This window comes from Loxodonta africana, chromosome 10, assembly GCF_030014295.1.
Source record: "Loxodonta africana isolate mLoxAfr1 chromosome 10, mLoxAfr1.hap2, whole genome shotgun sequence".
Lineage (NCBI taxonomy): Eukaryota > Metazoa > Chordata > Mammalia > Proboscidea > Elephantidae > Loxodonta > Loxodonta africana.
Window position 1 is genome coordinate 21780772 of NC_087351.1, and position 13650 is coordinate 21794421.

General features: G+C 40.1%; 1 protein-coding gene across 1 annotated transcript in view; it reads right to left on the reverse strand.

Annotated features, from left to right (window-relative positions):
• Positions 1-430: 430 nt before the first annotated feature.
• LOC100656530 (formin-1) overlaps positions 431-13650 on the reverse strand; it is a 381454-nt gene continuing 368234 nt past the window's right edge. The window contains exons 16-17 of the mRNA XM_003418636.4: positions 11164-11248; positions 431-8672 (exon numbers count right to left, since the gene is read on the reverse strand). Coding sequence (XP_003418684.1) covers positions 8628-8672; positions 11164-11248 — 130 coding nt within the window. The 3' untranslated portion in view covers positions 431-8627. The remainder of the gene's footprint in view (positions 8673-11163; positions 11249-13650) is intronic.

Here is a 13650-nt window from a genome sequence, read left to right on the forward strand (position 1 = left end):
TTTTATGCCAGAACACATACAATTATACTTCTGTTATGTTTCCCTATTTTATGTTTTCCCAACCTGTAACTCCATGTCCCCAATCCCTGTGTTGCTCCTTGGGCACTTTATGTTCAGGCAGTGGTTGCTTTTGGGTCAGCCTAGCTGAGACAGTGCCTGGCTGGGTTTGTCTGTTTGTGGTTAGCCTTCAATGCACAGCCAGACTGCCCGCTGTCAGCAGTGTGGACAGAAGATAAATATGAATGATGAACTTACTTACACCCAGCTCCCAGAGTTTAGCAGCAGTAATGTACCTGATCAATAATGCACGTTAGAAATGACTGGTAATCTCCATACTCGGAGTATTATTGCTGGGATATTATTTTAAATGCAAAGAGATGCTTCTTGAGAACAAATCTGCATTGCATGCCAGATAGACATGAAACCAAGATTTATTAAAATACCCTTAGCATACTTACAATTGGAAGCCATGAATGCAATTCTCTGCAAATTCCAAAAAATATAGTTCTATCTCTTAAAACGAATTAACAGAGGTATCAACAGATTAGGATATAGTCTATGACAGAGATAGAATTCTTTGAATAGACAATCTACATTATTTAACCAACATATATTATGTACAAAAATACACTTGACATGACCAGTAGTGCCGAGGAGGAAAAAATGGCATATGTACACAAATAGTTTTCATTATGTACAAATCGATTTTGGTTCTTTCACCCTTTCTTTTTAAAAATAAATACCTCATTTCGTTGCAAATGACATTTACAAATTCAACTCATGAGCATGCCTCAGCTTTGATAAAAATTAAATATGCAAATTAGAAATACATATTTTTAAAAATTTAAAGGGAAAAAAAATACCTGAATCCAATTAGCTTATTACATTTCAGAATATCCAAGAGCATGAAAGCAAGGTTTCATCCTTCTTGCCTTCTCCTTTCTCAAACTGTCTACATTACTGCTTCTAATTCTTTATGATTACATCTACATATTGTTCTCATACTTAATGAAACAGCAAAGCCAACAGGTCAAAGGGTTGACTATGTAGGACAAGCTTACACTTTCTAAGTACTTTAAAGAGTGCAACAGTTACTGTTAATCTGAAAATAACTACACGGTGTCAACATCCTGAGTCAGGTCTGGGGTAGATGCTTGAATCAGGAGTGGTGGTAACAATAGAGTGGTGATTAAAAAAAATCCTTATGATTCAAAAAGTTTGCACAGAATTAAGTCCATTTGTCCAGCAACATAGGAAGCCATTTGAGATTCAAAAAATTTAGCCTTATGCACCATAGATGGTGACCAGGACTGGTTAATAATTTATCATAAGAATGACTTCTCATTAGACAGTTTTGAAGTAAAATCTGTTAGAAACTGAGAAGGACTAGAACAACCCTCCCCTCAACCTCCTTAAAATAAAGTACAATAAAAAGGAAACGCATTTCCCATCTCCTTTTTGGATTTTCCCCTCTTTGGCTAAGTGATGAGATGGTACTGATATTAACAGAGGCACTCACAGCAGTGTCTTACGTGGGCTCGTTGGTGACAGCAGTGCTCCCTATCCAAAGGGCTGAGGGATGGAGCAGAAGGTGTGAAAGAATGGAGTCGGGACAAAGGGAGACATTTGGTTCTCTATGATGGAGAGAGGTGAAAACGCTAGGTCCTGGAGAAGCTGTACGGGTAAAGGAAGAATGGCTGTGTGGTGTGAAGGAAGGGGAGCTGGAGGAGAAATACTGAAAGGAGAAAATGGAAATGAAGCCAGATGCCCACATGGCTTTTGGAAAGGCAAACAGGAAGGCCACGAGCAACCATTCCCATGGGAATGAATCCAAAGTTGAATAGTATCATTAAGCCAAGAACAGGCCAGTCTCATTAGGGTACCTGCCTTTTCAGCATGTTGTCTGGCACTGGCCAATACAAGATACGGGGCACCCCCATTTGCTTAATACAGATTCCTTGAGTTTCCATTGAAACCCTGCCAACATACCCCATGGCAGAAAATCACCAGCTCTCCAACAATGTGCCACATCAGCAAACGTGCACTTGTCCAGATTTTCCTTCTCCCCCATCTCCTGTTTTTCTCCATCAGCCCATTGCTTGCAATCTCACAAGGCCAAGTGGAGACAAACAACTGCATGGCTCAAATGCAGTCAGTAATCAGTGTCTAAGGTGTTGCTAAGGAAGTTAAACCCTGAAGGACTTGAAATAATTTACATTTCTCTTGGGCCTAATTAGTATTAGCATGCTGACTGATTTCACGTAGGTTCTGGGCATGCAGACCAGTGCTTGTTTTCCAGGCCAAAGCACAATTCCCTAAATCAAAGTCCAGGGGTACCTTGCTTCCCATGCTTGTTTAAATTAAAACTCAATAAAAGGAAAAGGTTATGATTAATCAATGACATGTTTTCTCCACAGAGTCTTAAAAATTATTCAAGTTTAAAATTTAAAAAGTTTACAAGTTGTAAAAGTTTCTGCCTTTTGAGGAACATCTTAGATTGTTTCTCTAGAGGGAAGTCCTTTTTTCTTAATGCTTATAAATTTGAAGATTACACATCCAGTCAACTGACAGGAAAGTCACATTATTTATATCTTGGGATTCTGTATAATTACAGGATTATAAAATTAATGATTTAAAATAGTCCCTTTGGTAGACACCCCCCGCCCCCAAAAAAAAAAATCCTATTTGTGTCACCCTGGGCAGACAGGAGAAATGATACTAGACCCCTCCCCCACCCATGGATATGTTTCCAAAGGAAATGGACATCTTTGGGTTATGCAGAGTAAAAGCTCAGTGGAGCTGAGGCTGCCTTCTTTATGCCTTGGTGATCAGATCTGAAGAAATAAGATTACAGGAAGGGATACGTTGCCAAGAAGGGAAAAAAATGAGCTATTTATAGTTCACTCCAACTTATCTAAAATGTAAAGATTTTGAATCCACTTCTAGTCCCTTATTTGGAAGAGTAGTATTTTTGTATGCTATATACCTCTTTTATACAGCTAACAGAAAGAGTTTTGGAATTCAAAATCCATTCCAAGACTTCCCAGGGAGTTGTTCATTCCTGAACACATCCATTGTCCATGTCATGGCGAGGTAGACAGCAATCTCTCCGTATACTCAGTGGCCCGTGGGATTTGCCTTTCATGTTGGAAAGGTGGACCTGGGAAGCTGACCTAGCTGAACAATCAAGAATACATTTGATTCACAAGATGAGGATGGAAGGACCTAGAAGAGAACCATGAAGAAAAGTAGGTACGACTTTGCCAGAGACATTGACTTCACCTGAAAACATTTCGTTCCTTTCTTGATCTGCTAAGATAATGCACTGAAAGCTCATACTACACATGAAGAGAAATGTCAATTTTCTTTTCACACATTTTTACAGCTTCAAAGAGAGAGGCCATTGGTATCTGCACAGATAGAATATAGAGAGCTGTTCAGCCTAGTTGGCAGCCTAAGAGTGGTAGGATGCTGTTTACTCCACGAAGGATGCCAAATTATTTGGAGGTGAATCTCCAAATTTGGAAGCTGGAAGTGACGGCTTCATTTGCATTTTGCTAGCACAATGCTGTCAAGTTTCACAAAAAAGCAAGGAAAAAAAAAAAAGTCCATGAACTATTTTGATCAGTCTATGGAAAAGGAGACATACTGGAGTTTCTTAGCCTATTTAAGAGAAGATTAAAAAGAGAAAATTATATGAACGTACATGAAGTGTAGAAGAATAAATTGATGGCTTTATCCATCACTTCCATATAAAAAAACATTGAGATTAAGTCAGCATGCCCAAGGTCTTAGATTGGAGAAGATATTCACTAACAAGTACTTCAAAGATGTAAGGTGGAATAAAGTCTGGAGTTCATTTGAGCTCTTTACTGAAGTGAACCACCATGTCATGGAATGGAAGAATGAGGAGGACAATGTCCTGTATGCTACCTTTACCACCAGGGTAGTTGGGAGAGGGCTGAGGGTAGAGAGGGAAATGAGTGCCATAAGCTCCAGTTGAGGACAGATGACTTGGTGAGTAAGGCTTGCTTTGCCTCCCTAATTTCTTCCTTGGTACCTGCGTGGTGAGTTATGAGACAGAGTCAGCTAACGCCATTTTAATATCTTCATGCTTCCAAATAAGTTAACTATGCAAATTTCCCAAATGCTAAATTTATATCACAGTGTTAAGAGTCTTGGAACAAACAAGACTACCGAATTGGCTTCAAGTCTGACATGTTAGAACTCTCTTAAATTTACTACTTTCCTAGCAAAGTGTTGATCTGAGAGAGCTTGGTAGATTGCCCAACTCCTTGGGAGGAGAAACGAATTATGGAACTAAAATTCAGTGTCTTTAACAAGGTGTCAACAGCTGACAGGGTGTGCAGAAATGACCAAAATGGGCCTCTCAGTCACGCACAACTCTGCAACCGAGCCTGGTTGTAACTGGATTAAATTGCTAACGGAGTTATAAATACTGTTATGTAAAATCTAAAGGAAAAAGATCTGTTGAGGCCTGTTTCTGCAGGTGCTTTCCTTTAAGCCACTGCTGCACAAATAATAAGAGAAGTTTCCAAGTGGCTGGATTGTTTCTCGCTATAGAAAAAAACAGATTAAAAACAGAAAGATATCCAACAAGCTATCTGCAGTTTGGAAATGCTAAAAATTCTCTGTTCTCTTTTAATCCTAACAATCTGTCCACATAGACTTGTCTCACTTTTGTTGCAGATTTCTATTTGAGGACAAAATAGCGGACATGAACAAAAGTTCATTTCTTTATTCGATCTTCTTGTAGTTACTTTTTCAAAAGTAAACTATTCAGGTCAATCCTTGGCTCTTTCAGATCCACACTCTAAAAGATGACTGGTTCAGGGTGAAGTCTCAGGTGGGCAGTAGACAGCTCTGACTTTGTTCATGTCCATCAGCCATCACAGCTGTTCAAATCCTTATGTGCTTAGTTAGGACTTCTACAATGCTGGATTTCATAGTAGAGAGACATGCAATCACAGGCCAGTGGGCAACACTTTACTAAAAATACATTAGAGTTTTTCTGCTACATCTGACTGTGGTCCTTGGAAGAACCTATTGACTGATTGCTTCTCTATCTGGCTGAACTGTCCAAGACTACTAGAGTTTTATTCCTTCCATCAGTTCCAGTTTCCCCATCAGGAGCCCATAAGCTTTTTGTTTAAGAAATGCCCTTCTTTATGGAGCTTCTGGACAAAGGAGGGGCTTGGCAGGCTTGCAGCTTGTATTATCCATACTGGGGGAAAAAAAAAAAGATCAGCACCCAATCTGACATTCAACTCCTCAACCATGTTGGCAATTTGTTTCGGCTAGACCATTTAAAGATGTAATAGCACCATGAGGTTCCTTATTCTGCTTCCTAGATTTCAGAAATTCTCTCTCCCGAGTTCCTAAGTAGTTTCAGGAAACATCTGAAGAGACATCAGAGACATAATCTCAAGGATTCAAAAGGCAGCTGTTTGACAGCGGGCCACGGTGTGTGACCTCTGGGCCTTCCATCATCATCATCCACTTCCATTTCTGCTTGGCCACACTTCTCCTTTTTTATTTTTATGATAAACTGCCTCTTCTTAGATTAAAAGCCATACAGCATACCTCCTTCTAACCTGAGCTTTGACACCTCCTGGGACTGATGATTTCTACCCAATATGTTTGAATATCTCAATGCTTCAGCGCTAATATGTAAAATATCCACATGCTTGATGATTACTGCCAATTGCTCCTACAAGAATATGAATTACTATCCAATTCTACCCTCAGATTTAATGACTCCTGGACAGGAAGAGATCAAGATGTGCTTAAGTTATAGTTTATTACAGTCGTACTAGTAGTAAGTCAGGTGTGTCTGGTTAAACACAGGTAGCAATCCTGGCCACCCTGCTTTCTAGTTCAGGGAGGGTTGTGCCCAGAGGCAGCCACTTAAACCCCACTTGCTTGAAATGCTCACGCTCTGAAATCATCTCCCAACCACCTCCTTTCCATGAAAAGTGCAGAGACACCTCTTGTATTTAACACAACCCAACTGCATTTTAGAAGGATCATTTTAAAGGGCTCCAAATTGTTTTAGATGGCCCACCTTGAAAAGACTCTTGCAAACCTTTACTGAGCACCAACTTAAGTTTGACATGAAGGCTGTGTCAACTATGCAGTGCACCTGTGCAGTTGGGCGAGGCATCACAGAAATCTACTGCATGGTTCGATGGTGTCTTAAAGCCCTAACACTCTTTGCTATATTGGACTAGTGTTACAAAGCCACCAGGCTTCCCTGACAGAGGTAGGTTCCTTAAAAATAGGCATTATACTGCCAACTTCTACTCTGTCAACTAGGATGAAATCCAACTTGGGTTGCATTTGTCTAACTTTCAAATTAAATGTTTCCACTCCTTATTTTTCAGCATTGGTTCCCTGAGAGCATGTCCTTGCAGGGTTATACGGCCAAGGTAATATGCCTGCTTACCTTCAATGGTTTACTTGTGAACATCTTATTTAAGAAACCTGAGTGGATCACAGTGATTCCACTGAAAACCTCCTGCTGCTCTCTCCCGTATGGGTCTAGGTCCTTATGGGTCTTTATAGAGACCCATAAGGACCTAGACTTATACCCATCTCATTGAACTCAGAGTTGATTTCCATGGCATGGGTAGGATCTGGTACTTTTCTTCTGCATGATAACACTAGAAGGAACGTCATGAAGCACAGGATGGCTCTAAGTGGAATTTGTTTTAAATCGATGTTTTCCCTTGGCTTTCTTCACAGTTAAGTGAAAATAAAGAGAAACCACATAAGAAAGCAATATGAAAATCTTCTCACTTGGAAGCAACGTCAAGCCTTTTTCACCACGGAAGTTCTATACCAATTTTTCTATCTTGCTTTTCTCTTCTCGTTATTTTGAAGAATAGTAATAAAAACCAACATGTCATCATATTCCGTTCTTTTGAACTGCTGGAGAAGGCGTTAGCACCTGCATGAATATGGCTTCTGGGATGTGATTTCATCCTGATTGTGCACTCTTCATTCTGGAGAATTTCATTAGATTAGAACACAGTGCTGTTCTGATTTGTTGAGTCTATTATAGTGATCCCTGAGGGGGCTGATGACTAGCAGGCATATCCTGGGGAAGCACCTGGTAAGTTAATAGGCTCTGAAAAGATGCTGGGGCAAAGGGAAGGCTACATGCGGCAGTGGGGTTGGGAGGAGAGTCAAGGTCCTTGCTCATCTCTAGCCTGTCCTCCACCAATTGGAGGAGAAAGCTTGGACCCCTCTCCCTTCAAGGCCTAGAAATGACAGCCTTTGAACTTGTTCTCAATTCACACTCAGTCCTCTTTTTTCCTCCCTGACAAGACAGATTCAAAGGGTGGTACTTGTTTAAGGAGGAACATGTCAGAGGAGCTGTCAAAGGTGGTTACTCTCTGTGACTCAAGAGGCAGTGGTTATATAGGTTCCAGGGCCAGGAACATCTGTCCATGTAAAACATTCTACGCAAAGTTTAATATTAAAGTAATCACCTTCTTTTCATTTTGATGTAATGAACTTTTTTTCCTGAACTTATTTTTTTCAACATCAAAGACCTCTGCATCACCCTACTTCACATGTCAATCGGCCAAGGTCATTATCGAAGACTTTGAGTAGCATTTGTTCTCCTGTCTGGAAACTGCCTCCTGGGTGTGGAGGGAGGGGTCCAGCCACACAGTCACAGAATAGGATGTGTGTGGAGATGAGCTGTACGTCAACAAGGCATTACCCATTCACAACTGGCCTGAAATGTAAAAGGTGCTTCTATCACTGGGTATCTCGTCCAGCAGGTGCACTGACCCCATGGCTGTCCTGGCTCAGGTGTCACCATTTCTCCTGGGAGTTGGGGCGCAGAATCCCTGCTGGTCCAGAATACCACATTACACCGGCATAAATAAAAACAATGAGCCTCATTCATTGGCTGATGTCCACTCCCTGTATCATAACTCATTCTTTGAGATGAAGTATATGGCTATTTCTCCCTCAATTCCATTTTCTCTCCCTTCCATTAAAAAAACCCATTACATGAACAAAATACTTCTCTAGTCTGCAAAATACACTGACTTAGACTTCTTAAGAAATAGTTTTGGTAAAATTTCATCTTTTTTTTTAGTGAAAAAGATCATTCAGGATTTGCTGCAACAAAATTAAGATAAAAATTAAGACTAATAATCAAAACAGCAATGTGTAAAAATCTGAGGCTTGAAATATCACAAACCAATTGTTATAAAGGGTCCTTCTCTTCTTTTGTGACAAGTTTACATATATCAAGCTTGGGTTAGAGAGGTTGATGTCTCAACTTCTTCAAAAATTTGAAAAACCTTGATATTTTCTCAGCTCTTATACCGGAGTAGATTTTGGACTTCTCCAAGAAACAAATATTAAATACTACTGCAATGTCCCCTTAAATAGCTTTTCATTGTTCCTATGGCTTAATAAGGAACTTCTTTAAGAAGGCACAGGGTGCTCTCCTCAGATGACTTCAGAAAGAGATGAACAAAACAAACATTTAGTGACAATCTTTCAAGCACTCCCGTGCCACTGTTGTTGCAAAGGATCATGCGAGCAACTACATCCCCACTGTCAGCACTTCATGAATCTCTGCTTTAGTTGGTGGTCACACTAGCTTCCTTCTGACGCAGTCTTTCTTTCTGTTATTTAAGAAAAAACAAGAGTTTATTATCAATTCTCTAATTTTTCATCTCTCACAAATTCGGACAAGCATATAGTCTAGAATGGTGAGTAGAGTTGTGCCAAACACCCTAGAGATGAGAATATCTCTATCCTTTCCCTAAACCCTTGGTTATCTGCCCTCCCAACCTATCAACCTTATTTTCCAAGCAAGCAAACAAGCATGAAAAAAAAAACAACCAGTCGATCAAGCAACTATTTCCCATCAGAACACCAACCCTTACCATGTCAGCTCAAGAGCTGGTGGGCTGCTTTATTCTGTTCTCTTCTTTTGGGACAAAGACCCTAAATGGGTAGTGTTATTCAGGGACCAAGCCCTACCCACCCACTGATGGAATTAGGGTATGCTCAAGAAATAGTTTCTATGGAGACTAGATATGAAAAGTCACTATTTCCAAGTTGAACACGTCTGCATACAATCAACTTGGCAGAACTGAACAAAGAGCATATGAAATGAAAGATGACCAGGTTTAGTGTATGCGGAAGGGCAGAAGTTCCCATTTTGTTATGAATGTTCTGCTCTGCTCTTTCTGAGCTTCCTTTCCCAGGGACAGTCTTCTGAAGAAGAAGAGGATGGAGGTTTGTTGGGAAGATGTAAAAATAAATGAGTATACAATATAGAAACACAGACCATCACTGTTTCTATGACTCTAGAGAAGTAAATATATTAAGCATGGTAAGGATGAGTGTGTCCTGCTCTTAGGGAAACGCTAATAGAAAAATAAAAGGAAAAGGGAAAAGTATATTCCTTGGGAAAGAACAGAGGCAGAGAGAAGTCCCTTGAGAACTACATCCTCAGTTGCTTCTGATCTATGAGATATAATGTTGCAATGAATTACTAAATTGGCCTAGATATAAATTTAAAATGATTTTTTAAACATCCATCCTGGACTTGTATACTTAAATTTAGGAATCAGTTTGCAAACACTTCCCAACTTCCACCAAAACCAACCAATCAACCAGCCAACCAACCAACCAACACAAACAAACAACAAAATAAAAGGTCCTAACAAGCTGAGGATCACAACTAGGAACTTGCTCAGAGTGGAGGTCAACATATGAAAGAATGCCACAGCATTCTCCCTTTGTCTACAGGGATGACCCCACTTGCTCTGCCTTGGGGGATGAAGTTTGACTATAAAAAGTTAGGTTAGGGGTCTATGTAAAGGGCCTGGGGGAAGGAGTAGAGGCCAACGAAGAAGGACGATAAAAATCAGAGTTGCCACCATGGATGTGTCCATTCAGGTAGGGTGTGTGTGCACCAGTCTCACCTTTGTCTGACCAGACTGTATGGCCCTGGCTTCTTCTTGGTTTATTTGTCATCCATCAACCTTAAGCAATATACATTTAGCTGTTGATAGGGTTGTTATTAGAGCCACCATGGTCAAATAATCTCGCTTTATAACTTACACTCCACTTAGATCTTCAAAGGAATTAAAGAACCTTGCAAAAAAGTACTTGTCACACAAAAGGATAAAATAACTAGTCGTGGGACATCAGGGCATAGGGAAGGTAGGGTTGAAAATCAAAGTGAGGGGAGTGAGTGATACTCCCACTTAACATTCATTGCTGTTCTGCATTGCAGGGTCAACAAAACTGCTAGAATTTGTAATAATAAGAAAAATATTTAGCATTTACTGAGTTCCTCTTAAGTGCTAGGCATTTTACATGTCTTTTCTCAGTTAATACTCAAAATAACTCTACCCAAGAGAAACTGAGGCCCAAAGAAGCTAAGTAACTTCACTAAGGTTTTACAACTAGTAAGTGACAGAGCTGGAATTTGAACCCAGGCAGTTGGCTCTTAATGATTAAGTTATTCTGACTGCTGGTTGCGACATACATGTGAAGATTCATTGTGATTCTTCCTGACAATTGGACTTCGGAGAACAATTTTCCCTCAAGGCTAGGAGGGCCAACCAGCCCATGTACAGACACGAGGGAACCCAGATTCTGGTACTAGCTTTTATTATCCATTGCCAAGTGACCCCAGGTAGGCTGTGTCTTTCTGCATCTCAATTTCCCCAACTATTGAAAGATGATAACTTCTTCCCTTTTCTTTAACAGGAAAAGGAAAAGATAAGTGTGAAAATACTCAGATGAACATTTCAGGAGAAAAGAGCTTTGAGATAAAAAAGATCATGGGACAGGGTGAGGAGAAGAATGTGAAATGGAAAGTGACTAAATTTGGTTGATTCGAAATGACCTTTTCTGAGTTTGTAGAGAGAAAACACAAAGCTTTGTTTTGCTTTTTTTTCCTACATGTTTCTTTTTACCATAGCCTACTCTGTGGGGAAAATGAGATTTTATATACTACCAGATTCTGGATACTCTCCAGATTCTCTAGATACTACCAGTCATTCTTCTGAGTTTACTCCTTTAAATTCAGACACTCCTGGGTGCACCTCACTAATAATTAAAAATCTTGAGATCAGGTTGAAAAATCCATCTCACCAGACTAGCTGTGGGATTGATTTTCTTCGTCTCCACTTTCTTCTCCGAAGTCAACTTGCTAACTGATTCCTGAGCCATTTTCAATCTGAAAAAATAGAAACACGAGTGGGAAGGGGGAGAAGGAAAAGAAAGGAAGAGAGAAAAGGAGAAAGGAAAAAGGAAAAGGTCAGGTTAAACAGAAATCCAACTGCTTTTGAATGAACCAATCAAGCAGTTTGAAAACACAGGAATGGTTTTCCAATGTTTTTCTTTAATAAATTCAAACTAATTAGGTCTGTAGACTTCTCCTCTTTTATCAAAACAAAAATTCTTTCACTGGCTAAGAGACTCACCTAGCTGACCTCAGGGAAGTCTACATTTTTGTGAACAAGTAGCTTCTGATAAACAGAATATGTGTGTTCACTTTTCTCCAAGTGAACACTTCATGGCTATCTGGCTTGTGATCTACTTGGCAGGTATACTGAAGCAATTTTGGAAATTAAAGTTTAGAGAAAAATTTATAAAAACTACAAATATTAAAATTTACCAATTCACATCATACAACAGAACGGGAAAAATATTTGTAAATCATGTATCTGATATATGATATATATTAGCATACATGAAGAACTCTTACAACTCAAGTAAAAAGACAACCCAATTAAGAAATGGGCAAAGGATTTGAATAGATATTTCCCCAAAGAAGACATAAAAATGGCCGATAAGCACATGAAAAGATGCTCAACATCATTAGTCATTAAACCAAAACCAAACCTGTTGCTGTTGAGTTGATTCCAACTTGTAATGACCCTACAGGACAGAGTAGAAGTGCCCCGTAGGGTTTCCAAGGTGCGCCTGGTGGATTCGAACTGCCAGACTTTTAGTTAGCAGCTGTAGCTCGTAACCACTATGCCACCAAGGTTTCCCATTAGTCATTAGGGAAATGCAAATAAAAATCACAATGAGATACCACCTTGCATCCATTAGAGCAGCTAAAATAAAAAAGACAGTAACAAGTTGGAAGTGAGGATGTGGAAAAATTGGAACCATCATATATTGCTGGTGGGAAAATGGTGCAGAGACTTTGGAAAATGGTTTGACAGTTTTCTCAAAATGTTAAACAGAGTTACCAGATGACCCAGCAATTTTATTGCTATATATATATTCATATTCCCTAAGAAAACTGAAAACATATGTCCATACAAAAATTTGTACATGAGTGGTCATAGCAGCACTATTCATAATAACCAAGAAATAGAAACAATCCAATAAATGGATAAATATAATGTGATATATCTATACAGTGGAATATTATTAGGCCATAAAAAAGGAAAGAAGTGCTTATACATGCTACGACATGGATGGACCTAGAAAACATTATGTTAAGTGAAATAAACCAAACACAAAAGGGCAAATCCATAGAGACAGAAAGTAGATTAGTGACTGCCAGGGGTTGGCGGGAGTGGGGAGAATGGGGAGTGACTGCTAATGGGTGTAGTGGTACTTCTGGCATGATGAAGATATTCTAAAATTAGATAGTGTTGATGGTTGCATAACCTTGTGAATCTACTAAAAACCACTGCATCTTATACTTTGAAGAGGGTTAATTTTATTGTTATATGAATTATATTTCAATAAACTTATTATTAAAAAAAAAAAAACAAAAAAAACTACTGCCCAGGCATGATCAGTAACCTGAAATTTGCCTCCAAAAATGGAAGGTGCTGAAAGATTGAAGAAAGAGGCAGGCAACTCCAGGGTGGCAGCAAAGAAGTTTTATTAAGGAGATTTAAAGGCCCAGCCCTGGGCAGCAGCAGGACCAGAGCACATATCTGCATGCAGTGGGAGGGCAGAGGTTTTGTAGTGGTAGTGGACAACAGCGGCTACATGCCAGGGACTTACATAAGGATCTGACTTAGCAAACTGTAGTGAACTAGTGGACCACATAAGGGTGCTCGTATCTTGCCTCACAAAGCCTGTTTCCCCTTAAGTTCACCCCTGGAGGCCAGCTCTTATAATCTGGCACCCTCTCCTTCTTGTGCTGCAGCACGATTCTGTTCCCTCCCGGCTGGGAACAGATATAGAAGTGTAGTTGGCCAGGTGCCATATGGTGCCCATGCATATGTAAGAAACAGAGAAAGTTACTGTGTGCCCAAAACAGGGTGAAGCCCTTCTCTGATAAAGAGAAGAAACCAGGAGAGAGAAGGTGACCCAATTCCCAGCCTCCTTATCTGAGACTGGAAACCCTGGTGGCTTAGTGGTTAAGTGCTACGGCTGCTAGCCAAAGGGCTGGCAGTTCGAATCCGCCAGGCGCTCCTTGGGATCTCTATGGGGCAGTTCTACTCTGTCCTATAGGGTCGCTATGAGTCGGAATCAACTTGACGGCACCGGGTTTGGTATGTTCTTGGTTTATCTGAGAATACTCTGGGCCTAAGGCCTTCACTTAGGCAGCGTGGATGAGATGTGTAGAGGCAGACCATTTCCCCAGCAGAACACCCCCAACTCCCC